At 36.2% G+C, this 21,230-nt stretch overlaps 3 protein-coding genes across 7 annotated transcripts; 1 reads left to right on the top strand and 2 right to left on the bottom strand.

The window, feature by feature from the left end:
• Positions 1–8,461: 8,461 nt before the first annotated feature.
• On the bottom strand, positions 8,462–9,910 carry LOC147297942 (UDP-Glycosyltransferase superfamily protein). Its single transcript, XM_086230095.1, has one exon. It carries the CDS (start codon positions 9,908–9,910, stop codon positions 8,462–8,464), a length of 1,449 nt encoding a protein of 482 aa, XP_086086221.1.
• A 695-nt stretch (positions 9,911–10,605) lies between these two features.
• GTE3 (global transcription factor group E3) lies at positions 10,606–14,177 on the top strand. 4 transcript variants are annotated; one of them, XR_015122921.1, is made up of 6 exons: positions 10,606–12,326; positions 12,425–12,470; positions 12,576–12,683; positions 12,768–12,844; positions 13,518–13,560; positions 13,682–14,177. XR_015122921.1 is itself a non-coding variant. In XM_086248229.1 (5 exons), the coding sequence occupies exons 1-4, from the start codon at positions 10,881–10,883 to the stop codon at positions 12,827–12,829; spliced, it is 1,662 nt and encodes a 553-aa protein (XP_086104355.1). In that variant the 5' UTR covers positions 10,608–10,880; the 3' UTR covers positions 12,830–12,844; positions 13,682–14,177. The 4 variants fall into 4 exon arrangements, 2 of the variants coding, with proteins under 2 accessions (XP_086104355.1, XP_086104362.1); XR_015122920.1 differs by having other exon boundaries at positions 13,518–13,569; XM_086248229.1 differs by lacking the exon at positions 13,518–13,560 and having other exon boundaries at positions 10,608–12,326.
• Positions 14,178–14,524: 347 nt separating this feature from the next.
• Positions 14,525–16,842, bottom strand: LOC147297940 (uncharacterized). Of its 2 annotated transcripts, none has more exons than XR_015122923.1 (2): positions 15,277–16,842; positions 14,525–14,766 (listed from the first exon to the last, which is right to left on the bottom strand). XR_015122923.1 is itself a non-coding variant. In XM_086248242.1 (2 exons), the coding sequence occupies exons 1-2, from the start codon at positions 16,767–16,769 to the stop codon at positions 14,763–14,765; spliced, it is 1,317 nt and encodes a 438-aa protein (XP_086104368.1). In that variant the 5' UTR covers positions 16,770–16,842; the 3' UTR covers positions 14,525–14,762. The 2 variants fall into 2 exon arrangements, 1 of the variants encoding a protein (XP_086104368.1); XM_086248242.1 differs by having other exon boundaries at positions 14,525–14,767; positions 15,458–16,842.
• Between the last annotated feature and the right edge of the window lie 4,388 nt (positions 16,843–21,230).

Below are 21,230 nucleotides of genomic sequence, written 5' to 3'. Positions count from 1 at the left end.
GTTTGGCCGGGTTCTCGCTGCCTGGTTCGCCAACGAATGTGCCAGACTGAGAGGAACCCGAGAGAGAGAAGTGGTGACTGGTGAGTGGTGAGCTTGGGGAGAGAATAGAGAGTCAGAGAATGGGTATCAGGGAGAGATAAATGAAAATGAGAGAAAAAAGGTGTATTTTAAGACTTTAAGTCTTTTCGTTTTTATTAATTTAGATATAAGATGCTAGGGTATTTTGGGGTTTGGGTGGGGTTTTGGGTTTTGGGGTTTGGAGTTTTTACTTTTTACTAGCTTTTTAAGTTTTTAATATATTACATATGTTTTAAAACATATTTTATAATTTATATAATACATTTCTATACCCTAAATTTAAATACCTTTCTATATAATTTGTATAATACATTTCTATACATGTCTATAATTTATATAAAACATTTCTATAGATTATAGTTATTAGTTATATACCAACTATGAATTATGGAATTATTATCAATACTAAACATTTCTATAGACTATAGTTATTAGTTATAGACTGCAATTATATCATATCATACCATACTAAACATTTCTATAGATTATAGTTATTAGTTATATACCAACTATGAATTATTGAATTATTATCAATTATAGCCTTAAGGTATATGGTATATCGTATACGATATAAGGTAATTTTTAAAATACACAATAGGGTTTAGAGTATGGGATATAGGGTTTAGAATTTAGTTTATAGTTATATGGTATAAATTGTTTAGGATATGATATGATATTAGGGTTTAGAGTATTTTTAATTAGTTTGTATATAGAAATGTATTATATAAATTAAAAAAAATATAAATTATTAATTATAGGGTTTAGGGTATAGATATTAGAAAGGGTTTAGGGTTTATAAATTTAGAAATGTTTTATAAAAATTATAGAAAGGTATTTTAAGGTATAGAAAATTAGAAATGTATAAAAAAATATTATTTAAATTAAAGGTTATATATTCTCGGTCTTGTTCGGTAAACCGTCAGTTATGGGGTTTAAGAATCGGAATCAGACATACCAGTTCGGTAGGCAAACCGGCCTCCCGTTCGGTTCCTTTCCGAGACGGTTCCCCTTCGAGTTTGGTCTCAGTTTTTTGGTCAAACTGACCAAGCCCTACCTGAAACTATAGTTTCGTTTCACTTCACCCTTTAAAGTTTATTGTCTCAATTTACTTTTGTAAGTTTTCTCTGTGTCTCACATAATCCGAAATCGTCAAATTTATTCATTCCATCATTTGAATTGCTGACGTGGTATCTATGTGGTAGGGGCAAATTGACGGTGAAATTAACGGATTTGACAATTTTGGGTTATGTGAGATACGAGAAAAACTTACATGAGTAAATTGAGACAATAAACTTTAAGGGGATAAAATAAGACAAAACTATAATTTCAGAGAGTACATGTGCAAATAAGCCTTTGAAATATGCAATATAAGATAATTTTATAAGGATAAGTTGTATCATGTGATTAACATAGTATTAGAGCAAATGCACCGCATGAATGATCGAGTTGGGTTCGTATCTTTAGCCGTACATGGAGGGGAGTGTCGAGTGGCTCTAGCCTTTCAAGCTGAGGGAGAGTGTATAGTCCCAATTAATATTTATTGCCTCAGTACCTTTGGAATATGTAATATATGAGCACATGAACACCCTTTCTTTATACACCTATTTTGGAAGAATAAATTCTACCCATAGGTTTTTTTTTGGCCACTAAATTCTACCCACAGGTTTTAACTATTAAAACACTTTATACGTTGGTGGGTTATGACTAATGAGGGATTTAATGAGGGATTTAATGCTTCGAAGACATGTAAAGGTTTAAAGTACTCCTCCTTAAGATTTTGTTTATCCGGCCCCCCCATTACAAGTGTAGTAAAAGAATTAAACAGTGCATAACGGGCTGAACGCGTTTTGTAGGCCAAATTGAAGTGTTTTTCCTAATTCTAAAGGGAATAAGACTCATACTTCATCAAGGTTGGGATTTTATATCCAATTTGTTTTTTGGGCAAATTATTCTTATTAGTTAAGTTAAAAGTTTTAGTTTCCTACTTTGTTTAGGATTGTAACCTAAAACTTAAAAGCTATAAATAGGTAGGTCTTAGGGCATAGGAATTGATGGAGTTTCTGAAGAATGGAGAAATCAAGGGTTAGCCAAAGGGTGTGAGAGAGAGATTAAGATCTATGGATCAAAGAAAGAGTTTGTGTGATCATTGTAATTTTTTCTCAAGTTAATGAAATCTTTCTGAGTACTCTCTGTTAACGTACACAAATTGTTGAATCACGTTAAATCTTTGGTGTGTTTGTTTTAGTTGCTTGTTCACCCATTTATTTTTCTTTTGCAAGTTTCATCACAATCCATCAATAATAAAATCCTGAAAGAACTGTGTTAGAGAAAACAAATATCCATGTATATCAGGGTTCATTTTATCTAGCTAGCAAATTAATTATATATATATGAATTTTTTAAGTCTGGTAGAAGCTTTTTAATTACGTGGTAAAGAGGTCTGGCAACGCATTGGTTAACTGGGATTCTCAATTTCTACAGCCCAATCGTATTGAAGCACACCCAGGAGAACAATATATAAGAATCAATAAGCAGAAATAAAAAGAAAGTGACAATTAAAGTGGTCTTATTTACACCAGAAAAAAGTGGGTATTGTTAATTTGAAGTTATATTAAAATTAAGAGACAAAAGACAAAATACTAATTAATGTCAAAAAGTATTTCGACTTTCCCGGCCACCAAATAAGAAGGTCAGGCAAATATACATATATATACAGTTGGAAAGTTTAATTGATGGTTCATTATTCAGAGGATCACTTGCAGATAGGAAGCTCCATTGACGTGCTATTTTTTGGCTTTTTCCCAAAATAATTCATATGCATGCTGCGTAAATCCAACAGGGATGACTTGGCAAGTTGGCAACAACTTTTCAAAGCTAAATCAGACATGGCATATATATCTATATATGTACAAGAATGAATATCATCAATTACTAGTATATTCTAACCACACATTGAAGAAAACTCTTTGGTATATATATCTAATCATCATGACCTGGTGACTTAGCTAGTTAAAAATTAAGCAACTGATGATCGAGAGGCAGCATCTTATTTTAATTGAAAGCAAACTGGTGGCAAAGTCGGTTAATTTGCCAATTGTGAATTGCCGCCGATCGAATTTGAGATGAATTGATTGATGGAAATGCCAAATGAATTATTTAAATGGGTGAATTACACTTTGCATCCCTTAGGGCTTAGATATAGGTCCTTTTTTACTTTAGTATCCGATGTTCAAAACTTTTTAATGTGAAACCTAAAGTTTATGAAAATTACAATGTGTTCATTCCATTAACTTTTTTGTTACTTTTAACTACATATATCATGTGTAAGATTCATTTACACTGTTATGAAAACTAAATTTACGTCATGTGGACAAATAAAATAAACCAAATAAACAAAAAAAAAAAATTAGAAAAAAGTAGTTAAATTATTATATATTAAAAAATTAAAAGATAACATTAAAACTAAATATAGAAATTATCTCGTTCATCCCTACCTCTCCCTTCTGCCCCCTCTCTTTCGTTCCCAGATTTTTGTTTTTGTTTTTTCAATTTTTAAATTTTTAAATTGATTTTTATTTTTTTTAACCTATAAAATTTTAGCTGACTTTTTTAATTTGTTTTTTTTCCACATAGCGTAAATTTATTATCCTCATTAGTGTAAATGAATCTCACACACGCTATATATATGCAGTCAAAATTAACAAAAAAGTTAATGGAAGAGGCACATTGTAATTTTTATAAACTTTAGGTTTTACATTGAAACGTTTTAAATATCGGGTACCAAAATGAAAAATGACCTATACTTGAGAGGTGTAAAGTGTAAATGATCCTATTTAAATTTAATATCAATGTGCATTAATTAGAACTTCCCTCATAGTTAGGGATTTTGTTAGTTTAATGGACATGTATGCGTGTTAATTTGGGTTTTTAGTAACACTAGATGTACCACATTGTTTAGTATTACATTAATATCACATCTAACGTGAAATAAAAAAGATGTGATACAGTACGTAGTTTTATTATTTATTTTCGATGAAGTGGAATTCATGCACTAGATGATCAACAGCTTCTTAATTTGTCCCATTGACCCTATGGAATTATGGATCCGTTTTTAATACTGAAAAGTAAAGGCAATATATAGTGGAATTTGGAGGTATATATATGTAAGTCTATATAACTCAAACCATCCTGGCTCATAAGTCTCTACACAACTGGGCAAATTTTTAAGACTCACTAATTCATGACAACAATGGCTGTTGCCACCCTCAAATTCTGGGTATGTCTACTTTTCCTGGTCTTTCTTAGATTTTCTTGCTCTGAATCTCGTACTTCTCCTGCTCCATTGTTAAACAAGACAAGCCGCCGGCCAGCATTGATGGAGACTGCCATACAAGTGTTGAACGCCAGCATTGCAAGACAAGCTGCCGCAGGTAGTTGGTCGGAGTCCAAGCGAGTCAGTCCTGGTGGACCTGATGGACACCATCACTAAAGCCTTGTTTGATGCATAAGATTTGATTGAATAGGTTAAACGGATGGGTTGATGTGTATTCAACGAAGAAGATGGATTATCCCCACTAATCCAACCATTTTTGTGGGGATTGGAATTGATAATTTCCCCCTTACAACTACACATGAATGTAGCCATTTAACCTATCTAATCTAATACTGTGCATCAAACGAGGCCTAACTTAATTTTCATTAGGATCCAAACTTTGGCAGACTCAATGTTTTTACTCTGTTTTTTGTTTCGGTACAAAGGAGGGTAAAGGGAGTAGAGGCTTTGGCAGTTAAGTCCTTTCTTGTTTGCATATGAGGCGCAACCTTTCATTCATCAGCTGATTTTTTCTCCACAACTTGAATGTTGATGTTTGCAAAAGATGTTGGGTTTGAAGAATCTAAATAAATAAAATAATAATTAGAAGGGCTGTTATATGAAATTATATAAGATATTGATGCATGTACCGGTATAACAAGTATTTTATTAGTTTATATCCCATCAATAATCACTAGCAAGCAAGCAAGCACATTCAGTAGTGCCCATAATAGTAATTAACACTGAGAATGTGAAGAAGAGGACAGAGTAATTTCTTGTTTATAGAAGGTGGGTCAGTGCACTCGTTAATTAAGTAATCAGCAAAGTGCCTACCATCTGAAATAACAGCAGAATCGAACTTCCACTAGTAACACTGGCTTCATGGCTTGTGTTTGTGTATTGTAACAAATATTATAGCAAGGTTTTATTTTTTATTTTTTCTAAATCATTTTTCATTGTTAATACAAGTGAAGTGAAATTAATTTAGCACTTTGACAAATCAATAACTTTGCTATCTTTATTGACTCTCGCCTAGAGTGCTTTAGTTGATCACATCTGGTTGACATAAATTGCAGGAAACATAATGGCAATACATGAAGTCCAGGACTTGTTTGCTAACAATAGCATAGCTGTGAAAACATGGTAAAAACTGTTTAAAGAGTAAAAGAACATGAGGCAAACCATGCAAATTGGGCCTTTCTTGCACGCTCACGTGAAATGCTTGAAAATTGAACCTAAGATAATATAGTCTAAAGTTTATTTGAGTTGGGGGCCAATAATATGCTTGAAAATTGGAGGTGGATGAGCATGTTGTTGGAAAGAGATGGTGGGAATGATGCCCTAATTGGATTTTAGGAATTCTAAATTCATTCGTTGACCTATGAGGTGGCCCACGATAAAGGAAGAAACAAGAGAACATGATGTTTCATGCATAATCGCATAATTGCTTTCATACTTATCCTTTTCCTCTGTGTGGATTAGATGGGTCTTAGGAAGTTGCATGCATGAGTCTCTTTATTTGCCATATCCAAATTGCTAGAGAAAATGTGATTCTCTCTCTCAACTCCTAAATGATGTGTTCTTTGACCTTTCTGCCATTCTGTATCATTCATGTTGATCTTGTTTTCCTCTAATTCCACTATTACTTTTTCAACAAGTAAAAGTTTAAAAGTTTTATAATAAAGTTGGTTTCTTGTATTACACCCCCGATATAATAATATACATATAATCGCTGGAAGAGTGAGGCCAATGAAAAGAAGTTATATAGTTGGCTATGAAGTATAAACAAAACAAGAAAAGAGCTAATGCAAATGGATTCTAGAATGTATGTGTGATACTCATAACCTCTAGATTGGGGAGATCTAAAGTACGTAGACATTGTTTAATAATCAAAATATCTACTGGAATTACATTGTTAGAGACGGCCTTCGTAATTAAAAAATGGTATCAAAACAATTTAACCTAAACCTAACCTATTACCTATGTAGGTGAGGGAAAGGGCACCGCCGCCTATGCACAATCCTAAAATCCGATTTCAGAAAGAGTCATGGCATTTGCATATGGCTATCTGATGGTGCAAAACGCCTAAACAAACAAAAGTGAACCAATTGATAACAATATAATCTAATGCAAAGGGTTTTATGTCTTTGTGTGTTTTCTGGGGTCAATCTTGCTCATACCTAAGACTAGCTAGGACATATAAAGGGGACAGTGAAACATGAGTAGATGTGGGGAAAGAAACAAAGACATGACAGTCAGTAAGAGAAGAGCACAACCAATAAGCATAGGAAACATCATCTGTGTGATTGGAAGTGACTTAAGAAAGTGTATATAAAAACTCCATATCAGCAAGACAAGCATTACTTCCTGAATTGTTGTTATCTGCTTATAAGATTCTCCATTAACAGCTAGCCTCTATTCAATTACACACATTAGAGCTTTAGAACTAATCACAGCTTGCCCTGTGTCACACTCTATATATACAAGGGACACTCTATATATAGTTATATACTAGGGACCTCTTGTTATGCTCAAAGCTGCTTAATTGCTTCACTTTGGTGATCCAAGCTTTACACAGCTGCTTCCTTTCTTTGCTTGTCATTTAATTCAAGCCCTTCAATGATCATTATGCCTAGTTTTCTAAGGGAAGGCTTGTTGGTACCATTCTTAATCATTCTGTCAATGCTTGTGGTGAGTTCAGAGGCACATCTTTCTCTTGTGTTCTCAACCCTGCCAAGTAAGACTGATAGCCACCTTTCCTTGAGTAAACTGGGGTATCCTGTATCGAAAATTGAGTTTTATAAGAGCAGGTTTCTTCTGGAGGGTAGAGAAATATCGAGAGCCTCACCCGGAGGACCAGATCCTCAACATCATTAGCCACTTTTTAAGTGCATGTCTTTGCTAGGGAGGATAGCTCTTTCATTGTGTGCATGCACAATCCAAGATATGAAAAGAATGTTCTTGAGGGCTTGTAACTCCAGTGTGGTAGACATCATTTACCTGTCCTCAAGGCCAGAGTTCAATTATTGTCCTTGTCGTCGTCCTCCTCCCCCTAGGCCGCCTTAGGCCTCATTTGTAATCGAGTATGAACTAGCAGGAAGAATAAACTCATACTTCTTCAAAAGGCATACTCTTATAGTTACCGATCGAGCTGGAAAATCCAAATTCATCATGCTGCAACCTTGCAGCCGATTGCACTCCAATTGTCTCTTTTTTGCTCCATACTAACTTTTGTAGGCTGCTATATTTGGCCATTGTTGTATTGATCCGATCTTAGTTAGTGTGAGATCTAGGACAAACGATCTGCTCTTGCTGTGTTCATTTGATTTTTACAATAAGGAGTTATTGATTATTTTGAGTTTACTCTCAGTAACTATTAATAATGCCAGATTGTCTATATCATGAAAATTTCTTACTTAAACACAATAATGCACCGATGAAATTCAAAGTAGATTGACCAATACAATTGATCAATCTGATTATGTTGTTTTGATAGCAGACATAATTCTAAGCAGGATTTCAATGCTTGGTTCCACAGGACTCAATGCACATGTAGAAGTTCCAGTAACTACCAAAATAATCACAAGCATAACCATTAGGTCCATTACTAGTTGACTATTAAATCTGATTGGTAATAGATTAGCTTTGACGCTGTAATGTTATAAGTGACACATTCAGTTCTCTTATTACAGAGTTTCTGCTTTAACAGCAATTTGAAAATGTTTATACTGCCAACCAGAATTGCAACCTTTAGCTATTGATATTTTCAAATGGGTAAAAGCGTTTTATCAATAACAAGCAAATGAATACAATACAATGGATTAACTGGAACTGGTTTTCCTGAGATTCACTGCTTTCAATACAAATTTGTCTAAGAAGTATGTTGAAAATTAAACCTCTAAATCCAATAGTATTAATTTATCTGTAAATCATTATCAGGCTAATGAGTGCCAATACAATATTAACTTATAATTGTGAAGGAAACATTTAAAATTACAAAAATTTATTTGGCCGGATAAGTACATCATATATGTAAGTAAGATTCAAAAGTGTATACCAAAATGTTAACTTCTAACAATCTGTGGGAAGAGGGTACTGACAGTATCTAGTGTTCTTCATGCAGAGAAAGAAACGCTCATAAGCTGATGCCATTTTAGTTGCAGTGAACATTGAAAGCACATAGTTCTTGCAAGCCACGCCTTTCCTCTTCAGCTCATTAGGCCCATCTCTTATTGCTAACTCCAAGGCCTCTAACAAAGACATGACATTGGGTGAAAATGTGTATCCAAATTCTTCATCCACAACCACTGTCCCAACTATGCTTGGATAGTTTGGGGTTAGAACTGGCTTCCCACTTTGCATTGCTTCAATCAGTGTAAGATCAAGCCCTTGGGGCCTCAATGTGGGGTTCACAAACACATCAAGCGCATTATAAAATTTAGATAGCTCAAATGGCTCCAATGCTCCTAGGACCTTCACATTTGGGCCTAATTCAGCATACCTTTTTCTCCAAGGACCTGACCCTGCTACAAGTAAAAACACACCAGGGTGGCGTTTGGCAATTGAAGAAAAGGCTTCATACAGAAGCGGGTGTCCTTTGTCCCTAACCAACCGCCCTGCGACTCCCATCACAAGGCTCACACTGGCAGGCACTCCATGTTTTTCTCGGAACCTTGCACCGGCTTCTTGGTCCGGTGCAAATTCTGTTTCATCAACCCCATTAAGTATAACATGGACATTTCTTTGGGGGAGTTGATAGATGTTAACAAGAACCTCACCAGCACTATTGCTTATACATATGTGTTGTGTATAGCTTTTAAAGAATCGAATTTCGTCAACGAGCCTAGGCATTGCTTCTTGAAGCTCTGTCATAGGCTCTGGCAACTGCCCATTTGGGTTTGAAAGAAGTTCTTGCAGTAACTTGGAGTGCATAATTTCATACCATATCCCATGCCAAGTGACAGCCACATTAGGCACCATTTTGGCACGCCAATAAGGCAAAGAAACACTCTCAGTGTGCACATAATCAAACGCCCCATTTTCGTTTACCTTATTGAAAATATCAAATGCTAAAGAACAATTGACCGAGCCATGATCATTTGCTGCAAAATAAACATGAAGGTTACCTTCATGTATGTCCTGGAGAGGCCTCTTATCTGAAGGCACAGTGAAAACATGAATTTCATGACCCTTTGCAGCAAGTGCATGGTACAAAGTGAAAGCGTGGCGCTCCATGCCACCTGGGGCTGCACCAATCGGCCATGCCTTGGAGAAGACAGCAAGCTTGAGCCTTTCAAATGTCGGTCCGAAACAGAGTGTGTTCCATGGGAACTTAGCATCTCGAAGATCACCATTGAATTGGGTATGCTCAGACCAAGACAATGGTTCCTGGATGTGCCTAAGCGATGCAAGGAAGAGAAAGAAGGATGTACAAAGCAGAATTAGAGTGAGAATGGTTGAATATCTAAAAGAGAGGAAGTTGGAGGAAGAGCTTTTGGAAGTTTGGTGTTTCAAGGCCATTGCTAAAGAGTTTCAAAGCAAGTTTTTGGTTTTGTTTTCAACAAGTGCATTCAAGAATGGTACTTAATATATTATATATTAAGGAATATGGTAGTAAGACTTTTGCTTGTGTGGGTATTTTAATAAGTGCTATTCGGCCATTGATGCCGGATCTCCTCGAACTTGTGAAATTCTATAGATCGAACTTCATTTTCAGCACATGGCCTAATCCCTTGAGATGTTGTCAACCATAGTTTGCTTTCAACTTTCAACCCATTTGGGTACTGAGAAACACCCAAAATAACCCAAACCCTTTCCAAGTTTTCAGTACAGTACCAATGTACCATGGCCACTTTTTTGTCTTCTATTTGAAGATACCTATGACTATGACTGTGTGTGAATCTGTGACAGTGACCATGAAAATGAGGATTATTGAGTTCATTGAAGGACATCAAACTCTTTGGTTATTGACCAAAAAAAAAACTCTCCGGTTGCTTCAATATTTGAAAGGCACAAAGTATATTTTTAACTTGCACGACTTGTCAGCTTAGTGTAAAGTTTCATGCCAAAGAAAAAAAAAAAAAAAAAAAACAAGGAGCACAGCTAAAGCAAACTGATAAAACGACAATGATTAAGACACAAAACGACACACTGGCAACACTAGCATTGCCACCGTGTCTTCCACTCTGCTGCTGCACAGCCTGCACTCCTATACTGCACATTCCACCTCCTCTTGCTTGGCACGTGACACCCAATTCCCCCAAATCCCCAATCAAAGCCCTAGCTCTTATATACACTGATGCAATAAATTAGGGAGTTCGCTCCAAAATCCTAGCTCTAATTCGATTCCACTTTTTAGGGTTTTTGAGCAGAGTTGGAAAGTCAAGGTTTTTAAGGCATGTAATCACCTAGGGTTTAGTCCCAAAGCCCGAGCTCCAATTCGATTTCGATCACACCTATTTAGGGTTTTTGAGGGTGCTTCTTAGCTAGTATGGTTTCAGGTCCACTGGTTGGTGACGAAACGAGTAATAAGGTGTATACCCGAAACCAACAGAACGAGTACAAGAACCCCAACCATGTCCTCCACCACTCGTCGCAGCCCCAGAGCTTGACTCAGTTCCGAGAAGCGGTGGCGTCGGACGATTCCTCGAGCCACAATGGCTTGCCTGCCGAGCCAGCCAATGGGCCACGTGGGTATTCGAAGTTCGGGAACATGGTTAGGATTCGCTTGAATTCGTGGTCCAAGGTTGATATCAGAGAGATCAAGTGGATGCTGATGAGTGAGCTTGAACAAGTTCGGTGCTTGGTGAAGAGTCTTGAAGCTAAGGAGGTTGAGCTTACTGGTGGGTATGGTCAGTCACAGTTTTCAGCTGATGATTATGTGGTGGGTAATGTTAGAACTACAACGAGGGTCAATTCGGAGGTGGGTTCTGTTGGACCCCGCGATTTGGTGGAGAATCGTAATGGGATTGTGGAGAAGGAGAAGAGGTCGTCGTCAAAGAAGTTCCCGCCTTCAGGGAGTAACAAGAAGCTGAAATCTAATGGAAGGACGAGAGATGAGGATGAAATTGGGCTCTGGTTCGGGTCGGATAAGAATCCGAGTAGGCTGTTCAAGAGTTGTAGTACTTTGCTTGCCAAGTTGATGAAGCATAAGCATGGCTGGGTGTTTAATAAGCCTGTAGATGTGAAGGGGCTTGGGCTTCTTGATTACTATACGATTGTAAAGCAGCCGATGGATTTGGGCACGGTGAAGACTCAGATGGACAAGAATTGGTACAAGACTCCGGCGGAGTTTGCAGAAGATGTGAGACTTACATTTCATAATGCCATGTTGTATAACCCGAAAGAACAGGATGTGTATGTAATGGCAGCGCAGTTGCTGAAGATATTTGAAGAGAAATGGACAGCTATAGAGGCCGAGTATAATCTCAAGAGGAGAAATGAATTGGGTGATAATTCAGAATTGCCAGCACCTGTTTCAAGAAAAGTTAAAGCTCTTGCTCCTGCCCCTGCTCCGCCATTGGAGATGAGGACTCTGGATAGAGCAGAATCTATGACAAAGCCTGTCGATCCCAAGTTGAAACCTGTGAGTTCTGGTCATCCAGGTAGGATGTCAGTTCCGAAGAAACCAAAGGCTAAGGACCCTGACAAAAGGGATATGACTTTTGAGGAGAAGCAGAGGCTCAGCACAAACCTTCAAAGTTTGCCTTCTGAAAAACTAGATTACATTGTCCAGATTATTAGGAAGAGGACTCCAGCGCTCTCTCAACAAGAGGATGAGATTGAGGTGGACATTGCTAGTGTTGATCCTGAAACCCTTTGGGAACTTGATAGGTTTGTGACTAATTACAAAAAAAGCTTGAGCAAAAATAAGAGAAAAGCTAAACTTGATAGTCAATCAATAGCAGAACCTGGCCATGATGATATCCAGGAGACGGTAAGACAAAAAGTTATATTGTATTTAGCTTTCTGCTTTGTTTCTTACTTTTAATTTCTTCCAGCTAATGCATGATTTTCAACTTTTCATTCTTGCAGAATGTGGCACCATCCACTGCAGAGGCACCAAAAGAAGCCAAAGCAGGTAATAAATTTAACTGTTAAGCATCAGTGGCGCTTTGATATAGGTTGGATCTTGATGACAGTCTGCTTCTTACAACTGTTTGAGTTAATACCTGTTGCTTTTTAGCAGTTGAAAACATATACAATGCATCTTCCCCAGTTCGAAGAGAAGAGCGAGGTGATGACGTGAGTGGATCAAGTAGCTCTAGCAGTGAATCAGGATCCTCTTCAAGTGGTAATTATTGCTCTTACCTAGTGTAAGGTCATAGTGCTGTTTAAGAACGTCAATAATTGATTTATTATGCTATGTGCCATGCAGATTCGGACAATGATAGTTCCTCTGGATGTGGATCAGATTCAAATCATTCACCTAGGACTTGAATTGATTCAGTTGAAGTAGGTAGCATTATCTTGGTTAATGAATGTACATTCTTTAATACATTACTCATGTGACCCATGTTGATATTACCATGAAGACTTCATAAAACTTTTTGTGGTTGAATCAAAGTCACTCTGTCACTAGTGAATTTATTCTGAACCATACATAGACACTTATAAGGCAATGGTAATATAATTGAGCTATTTGTATCTCAGTAACCCTAAATAGGAAATGAAAGAAAGTAAAATCCTGACCTTTTATGTATTAGTCTGGTGACTTAGTAACATGCTGCTCTCAGCCCTATAAATGGCTCTACTTGTCAATAAATAAATGAAGAAATTCCTGTCAGAAGAAAACTCTTGATTGTCTGAGACCAGCACTTTAGAGTCCCCTCTCTAATATTCATTTTTAGAAAATGGTCAGTGCCTCCAAAAGTTAGTGCATATAATTCTGCATTCAAATTGCACAAGTTCCCTAGTAAGCTTGTTTCAAACATGGCTTGTGTGCTATGTATGTCTTTTAAATGCATATCTGAAACCCAATATTTCTGATGAAATGCAGTGAAATCCAATATTTATGAGCCTGTTAATTTTGTGGCAATTTTTAAGATACTGGATTTTAAATGAATATGCATTTGCGTCTCTGTATCTATCCTTTACTATCAATTTGTGTGAAATGTTATTAATCCAGATTCATAAGCATAACAAGCTCGCAGCAGTTACTTAAATCTCAGGTGTAAGGTGTAAGTCATTGAATGGTCCTGTGCATGCATGTGATATTCAGTCATTCACTAATTTATTCTGCATCAATTATGAAGACATCTAATTCAAGTTTTATCACAATTCTTGACACAGTTTTTGAGAAGTTTATGGTTCAGCCTGGCATATAATTCGTGTAGAGGAACCATCCAAAGTGGTTCATCTTACTGCTGCAAATCAGAGTCCTTCGAAGGGGTATATTAATGTGGAGTTCTTTGACATATTTGTACGAATGCACAAGTGAAAACTACTTATCGTCATTTCCACTTCGAAATGATATGTTAGTTTTTCTTTTCTTAATCTTTTCCACAGTTAACATAGCTGTCATTTTAACTTTGACTGGAGACAAGTGTGAGGTTAATTTGATCTGTCAACACTTGGTTAGGATTGTTTAAGTCAAAGTTGGGAGGCTGAATTCATGTGCTTGCTGTCTTTGTACATTGTAATGAGCTAGTGTTATGCATTGTAAATTGTAGTTAAATGTTCTGAACCATTTTAAATACTCGGTCTAATGTTAATCTGAAGCACCAAAATGGAAAATGTCATTAGGTATCAAACGGAAAAGAAGTTGCATTACAGTGGTTGTGCCTTATCTTCTTGCTGACTTGTTTGTGCAGCAGACCTTTCTGGTTTCTTTATACTGCATTCTTACTAGAAACAGGATTATGAATGAATAATTTTGTCTGTGGATGAAAACTTTTTTCTTAAAATAACTTCCCAAACCAAGCCAGGTTACTTCTCACTTATTGCCTTTTGACAACAATATGATGAACCAGTCGACAAATATTTGAACAAATTGGACCAACCAACTGTACAGAGAAATCGTAACTAGGTTACAAAAGAAGCATGAAGAAGACCATTCTTTTGAGTTAGGTTTAACTGCAAAGTTTGATTCATTTAGTGCAATCCGGTACTTGCATTGTCATACAATGCAACAAATCAGGCCAAGGAAAATAATATATCATTGAGTACAGCCAAGTCCTAACTAGGTCACAAAAGGAGGCATAAGACAGAGCATTCTTCTTCACTATAAGGTCCTCCATAAATATAGATAAATATCTAAATAAGCAAGACCAACAAGTACAACGAAGTCTTAAATAGGTCACAACAAGAGGCATAAGACGAACAATTCTTCTTCACTGCAAGGTCCTCGCAAGTATGATGTTCGCTTGAGAACTTACCTGTTCCAAAAGGTTAAAAACAAATAAAAAACTTGATCAAATCCTCCATTATAAACATATAATGGAAAAACAAAAACAAAAACAAAAAGATATAAGAAAAAAAAAACCCATTAGAGCCCAGTAAACAATAGCAAGATTAAAATAAGGAATCATAAATCAAAACCTGGCATACAAGTCGACAACAGGTGCCAAACCTCATTTGAACCATAATGAGGTATATTGTAATCGGAGCACTTGTGTATATTGTAATATATCAAAACCTCATACAAGTATATCACTTGTGTGATGCACTCTATATTGTAATTCGATTGTAATTCGATGATTAGAGCTGCCTATTTTCTAAGTCTATATATCAATATCTATGAATACTTAAGGTCGGGATTGCATATTCAAAGCAATGTTTAGAGATCCTATCCAACCAGCTGATCAGTCCAAGCATCAAACTCAATGAACACTCAATGAAGCATCATTTAACCATCAATATTATTAGGAAAAAGAAAACAGATGTACCCTTTCCATCAACAGGCTTTAGAATTCTAGTTAATATTCAAGATTGTCCAACAACCTCAACCTTATGCTCTGCTACTTGGAAATTAAACTCTAATCGATCATAAGCATCAAACTGTGATATGAAGGTTTTGCCACCAACATGAACCATAGAAATGAAATCAATTATTGAACAAAACTTATCGGACAAAGCAACCAAGTAGTTTTGAATCAACGGTGCGACATTTTTCAGGTTCAGAGCGCCTGGTGTCGTACTCAAAGATGCAAGGAGAACCCAAAAACTGGACGTCCCTTTCCGAATTGGGGCCCTTTGTTTTGGAGAATTGTAAGGTGAGGACAAGAACACGCATCTTCTCATACTGATCCTTGGAAGCAGAAATGGATGGGAACATGAATTGAGTGATAACAAGGCAGACTTTTTGATCTCCTAGATAGGCAAACGTATAGCTGTATGGCGGGTCCTGAAATTCAGGAGGCAAGCCATCTGGCATCTCCAGAGATTTGATAGTTTCCATTTTATTGAAGTACACCACGTAGACTACTATAGGCTCAGGCGCAGTATATTGATAGGTAAAGATTAGGTGAGCACGATGAGCTTGATCATCATCATCATCCACAACTAAAGCTCTGCCATGAAAGGGAAATGGACCGCCTTGGAACATAAAAGGAGCTACTATTCCCCATTCTTGGTGAGTGGTGGTGACGTCAAAGCAGAAGATGTAGTGCTTGTTTGGAGTGGAGACAGCGATGGTGTTGCGAAAGGTTGCATAAGAGAAGTATTGAGCCCAATAGTCAGAGAATTCTTGGTCATCGAGAAACGGAGGATCGGCTAGGGTCGACCATTTACCCACGGTTGGGTCGAATACCTCGAAAAATGGGTCCGCTATCAACTCGTCGGGCATACCGGCGAGTGCATAGAGTTTGCCTTGCAGCTCTACCAGCAGGGGTTCACATTTCCCTCCTTGGAAATTCTCAAACATTTGGGGCTTCATATCGGATTCCGTGGTGTCAAAAGCATAAATTTTACTGCTCAGACAATCTGGTAAGAATCGCCCAGAATAAAGATTTGGGGCGTCATCTGGTTCCCTGTTGGGTTCCAAGCCACCGGCGAAAAGAATTTTGGAGCCGAACAGACCGCAACCCACATGGCCGCAAAGATCCTCGCCGTCCATATAAGCCACTTGGCTTAATCCACTCAATTTGGAGGTGCATGATGATAACAAATCGCTCAATTTGATGGCGTGTATGACGTATGCAACCTTATATGCCTTGATCTCAATGGTACATATGTATAGGCATCTCTTATCATTATCATTCCAGCTTGCTTGCCCCGCATCCTTCTCCATGCCCTTGCCTTTCTTCTCAAAGCCACAGCCATTCTTCTTATCATTAGCATTCCAGCTTGCTTGCCCCGCATCCTTCTCCATACCTTTGCCTTGCTTCTCGAACCCGTTCGTCTTCGTGCCTTTCTTCCCCTTCACCTTCTTCTTCCCCATACTATGCCCCCAAGCCCTAGCTCGATCGCTAGGTTTTCCGATTTCTCTTTCACCCTTGGTTCTTTAGATTGATTTCTGGGTTTCTACGGTTCTACCTAATCTTTAATACGCCACACGCTTTTGGGCCACAGAGCCCATTGGACTAACTCTGAGAGTCAGGCCCTAAATACTTATTTTTGTTGGTCATGCCTAGGCTGCTCATTGGTTTGGTTTTTACCGAACTAATCAAAATTTTTTGGTTTAGTAAACCAAAATTTACAGTTTACAATTTAAAAATTCAAAACTGAAAAAATTTTAAAAAAACTGGTTTGATTTTTATAAAAACCAAAAAAATTTGGTAAACCGACCAATTATCGAAACTTGTTACAAAAAGAAACCAAATTGATTATTACAAAAAAAATCGAAATAATTATCAAAATTTAGTTATATATATTCTTATATAATATTATGTTAATATAAACATAACAAGTACTATAAATACTAAATTATTAATATTATTAACAACTATAAGAAAATATAAATATATAATGTTATCATACTAGCAAGGAGCTTATGTTAAGGGATCCTTTAAATAAGCTTATTCAAATAATCCTTCATGGGGCCTACTCTATAGAGTATTTTTATAATCAAAATCATCTTTGGTTTTTTTTTTTTTTTTTCCATTGAAGGATTATCTTTGTAAAAATTAAGAAAATCGGAAACCATTTGACCGTTGATTAAATGGTCACAATTTCAAGTATTTATCCAAAACATTTTGTTCGTCTATTTATTTCATCAAAATTAGATATTTTAATGATTTCCGATTTGTTTAATTTTTTGTAGAGATGATTTTTGAATAAACACTAACAAAATAGACGGTTCGAGTCATTGAAATACAATATAGAATGAGCATCATGAGGGATCCCTTAATGGAAGAAGCCTAATCATACTAGTATTATCAAAAGTGTGGTTTGAGATCTAGAGTCATTATCTAATAAAGTAAATGTTATCATTTTTAGGAAAATAAGAACCTCATTGTAAGGTAAGTAATGCATATATATATATATAGGAGTGCTCTAAAGTTAACCAGTTAGCAAGTTAATACGAAGCTAACTATGTTTTTGGGCCCATCATATAACTAATTTCATAATCCGAACCATCAATAATTTAGGCTCTACTTCAAAGATCATCATTGCAAAAAATTAACTAAATCGAAAATCATATAGTCATCTAATTAAGATCAAATAAATAGACGACAAGTATTTTCGATAAAAGCATATAAATAGTTGTTATTATAATCAAATGGCTAAATGGCTTCCGATTTTAGAGATTTTTTACACGGATAATTTTTTTAAGTAGGGCCTAAAAAATAGACGGTTCAGATTTTGATATTACATTATGCAGTGAGCCCAACAGGGTGGTTAGCTTTGTATTAACTTACTAACCAGTTAGTTTTAGAGCATTCTTGTATATATATATATATATATATTGAGCTGCTATTTGCACACTTTTTTTTTTCTTTTTGCACACATTTTTCTCTTACACACCTTCTATCATTTTTTAAAATGTAAAATTTCTCCTTAACACACCTCTCTCATTACCAAAATAATCTCAATCTCATTAATCTTACTAAATTTCTCTTACACACCCCACCCAATCTATTCAAACAATACACACCCACTCAACCCTTTCAGATAATACACACCCCCACCCCCAACCTCACGCCCACCCAACCCTAGCCAAGAACACATAGCCATAGCCATTGTTGTCAACACCATAGTTATGCCTTAAGTTAAATTATTTTGATTCATATGCAAATCTAGGTTTTTTTTTATCAAATTTAAATTGGTTAATCTATCTCAAGACATATTTTTTTATGTTTGAGAAAATTTGGAGTGCGGGTTTTCTGGATTTCAAGATTGAAATTTTGGGTTTAAGTTATAGGGTTTCGTAGGTTGTTCGGCACTGGTCTATCGAATATTTTGGTTTCATTCGATAGTAAGCTACTGAACATTTCGATTTCATTCGGTACTAAGCTGTCGAACTTTTCAGTTTCGTTCGGCAGCTTACTACCGAACGAAACTGAAAGATTCGACAGCTTACTACCGAACGAAACCAAAATGTTTAGCAGACCAGTGCCGAACGACCTGCGAATCCAAAAATGAATAACCAGAAAATTCACTCTTGCACTCTAAAAAAACTTACTTCAAATCATCACAAAAAGACGAGAAAGGTATTATGATGAATTAACCAATTGAAATTAGATAAGCAAACATTAGATTTACATTCAAATCCAAAATTTTTAGGTTAGGGCATGTCTCCAACTTCCAGTGGCTATGGTGGAGAGAGGATGCATGGGCGGCGATGAAGGCGGGTTGATGGGGGGAGGTGGGTGTGGGCAATTTTGGGATGGAGGTGGGGTCACGGGTGGGGTGTGTTTTGGTTGTGGTTGGAGATGAGGTTGAGGGTGGGGTGTGTAGTTGTGGTTTAGGAGTGTTGAGTTTTTTTTTTTTTTTTTCCAAATATTGTGAGTTGTCCTTTAAGGTAATTTCTCTTTGTGTCAATTAAGTAATTTCACAAAATAAGTTAATAAGGGTGTGCAAAAATAAAAAAAAGAGTGCGCGAATAGCAGCACTTTATATATATCATATATAGAATTCATATTTATTGTATATATACATACTAAATTAATTTGATATGTACTAATATATATTATTAAATTAATAGTACAAGTATATATACTCTTTGAAATACTAATATTAATATTATTGCTATTAATACTAATACTATACTAAGCTATCATTACTATATACAAAACTGAAAAAGTACTAAAAATTTTTATTTTGGTTTTAATAAGCTCCAATACCGATCTGAACCAACTGTGCCCTAGTCATGGCCTTGAATACTGGCCCTGAATGTGTCCTTTAATCTTGACCCTTCAGTTAAATATCCATTGGGCCACATCTCTATTGCTAAATAAAACAGCCCTCACTTCGTACCGTTCTCTCACTTCGCAGCCTTCAATTATGACTTTCTGTTGTATATATTGTCTTTGTTATTTACTTCAATTTTGTTACCTAATTCATTTGTTTTCACCCACTTGAGTGATATCCTATCGTGACTTCATTGGGAGTTTGTTATAATATTTTAGCATTTTTTATCATAATTTTAGTTGTTTGAAATAGTTTGATCACTTTGTTAAAATTGAGCTTTCCATCATTTGTTTTGTTTGTCATTAAACTCATTACCGACTACAATGCCTTTGTAAGTGGTTCATCTATATGTTGTATGGCTACCACATATGCTGATAGACGTGCCAAACGGCCGGTCCTGCCCAGTTTGTTCAAGTTGGGCTCATCGTACTTTCATGTCGAGCTCGTGTCGAACCATATAACTAAGACTTAGGCTTGGTACGGCCCATAGCCTGTGGGAAATGCCTTAAACGAGCCAACCACGAACTTTTTTTTCTTTTTGTTTTTTAAGGTGTAAAAATTAATCTTATAACATATATTTTTTTATTAATTAAATATTAACATTTCTTTGTTTGAAAAATTGAATTTTTTTGTTAAAAAGTTGATTAAACATTAAAAAAAAATAATGTTAAAAGACTTGTGCCTAATTCAAGCACATTTCAAGCACATTTCGTGCTCGTGCCATGCTTGTCATGGGTCGTGCTCGTGTCATGCCACTGATGGGCTAAGATCTTCGTCTTGACTATTTACTCATGTCGTGTCATGCCATGTCTATTTTAATCCTATCGTACTCGTGTCAGCCTGCCCGCAAACCTCTACATGTTGTCATGCTGCATTGAATCGTTGCCAACGAAATGGGCAAAAATTAGTATGCTTTGTCAATAACAAGTTCTGTAAATATTTGTACTTGTAGGTGTAGATGATTTGAACATCAATACAAATAAATAACTTCTAATTTATTGGTGAATTGGAATAAAAAATAATACACGTGTAACTGTTCTCTTTTGTTTTCCTTTTTTGTTTTTGGGAGGTGATTTTCACATTCCTCTTTTTAAAATACAAAACCCACCATTAGAGATGCACAAAATAATTATCAGGAACAAACCCCAAAAAAAGATGCCAACCTATATATTCTCCCAATGAAACAAGGACCCAATGCTGGATCAAATGTATTTCTTTGTTTCTTTCGAATTTATATATACGGAGTTGTGGAGTTGTTGATATGCACAATATAATGCAACAAATATGTCAACCCACTAGTGCGAAGCAAGCTTTGGGGTCATATGATATACACTGACAGGCTGTGTTGACAGCAAAAGCAATGTCTGGTCTTGTAAAAGTTAAGTATTGCAGACCTCCCACTATACTCCTATAAGTAGTTGGATTGGGAAGAGGAACTCCATCTGTTTTGAGTAGTTTGACAGTAGGAAGACAAGGTGAGGAGCAAGGTTTGCAGTCTACCATACCAGCCTTGGAAATAAGATCTTGAGCATACTTTTGCTGGTTCACA

Source organism: Dryas octopetala, chromosome 1 (assembly GCF_963921425.1).
Source record: "Dryas octopetala chromosome 1, drDryOcto1.1, whole genome shotgun sequence".
Classification (NCBI taxonomy): domain Eukaryota; kingdom Viridiplantae; phylum Streptophyta; class Magnoliopsida; order Rosales; family Rosaceae; genus Dryas; species Dryas octopetala.
This window is presented reverse-complemented; position numbering and strand designations above follow the sequence as displayed.

What these genes read in the sequence shown, in the direction of transcription:
- LOC147297942 (XM_086230095.1), bottom strand. Translation starts at nt 9,910, where the DNA reads ATGGCCTTGAAACACCAAACTTCCAAAAGCTCTTCCTCCAACTTCCTC.
- GTE3 (XM_086248229.1), top strand. Translation starts at nt 10,881, where the DNA reads ATGGTTTCAGGTCCACTGGTTGGTGACGAAACGAGTAATAAGGTGTAT. An exon ending in ACCAAAAGAAGCCAAAGCAG is followed by an intron (nt 12,471 to 12,575) that starts GTAATAAATTTA and finishes GTTGCTTTTTAG; the next exon opens with CAGTTGAAAACATATACAAT. An exon ending in ATCAGGATCCTCTTCAAGTG is followed by an intron (nt 12,684 to 12,767) that starts GTAATTATTGCT and finishes TGTGCCATGCAG; the next exon opens with ATTCGGACAATGATAGTTCC.
- LOC147297940 (XM_086248242.1), bottom strand. Translation starts at nt 16,769, where the DNA reads ATGGGGAAGAAGAAGGTGAAGGGGAAGAAAGGCACGAAGACGAACGGG.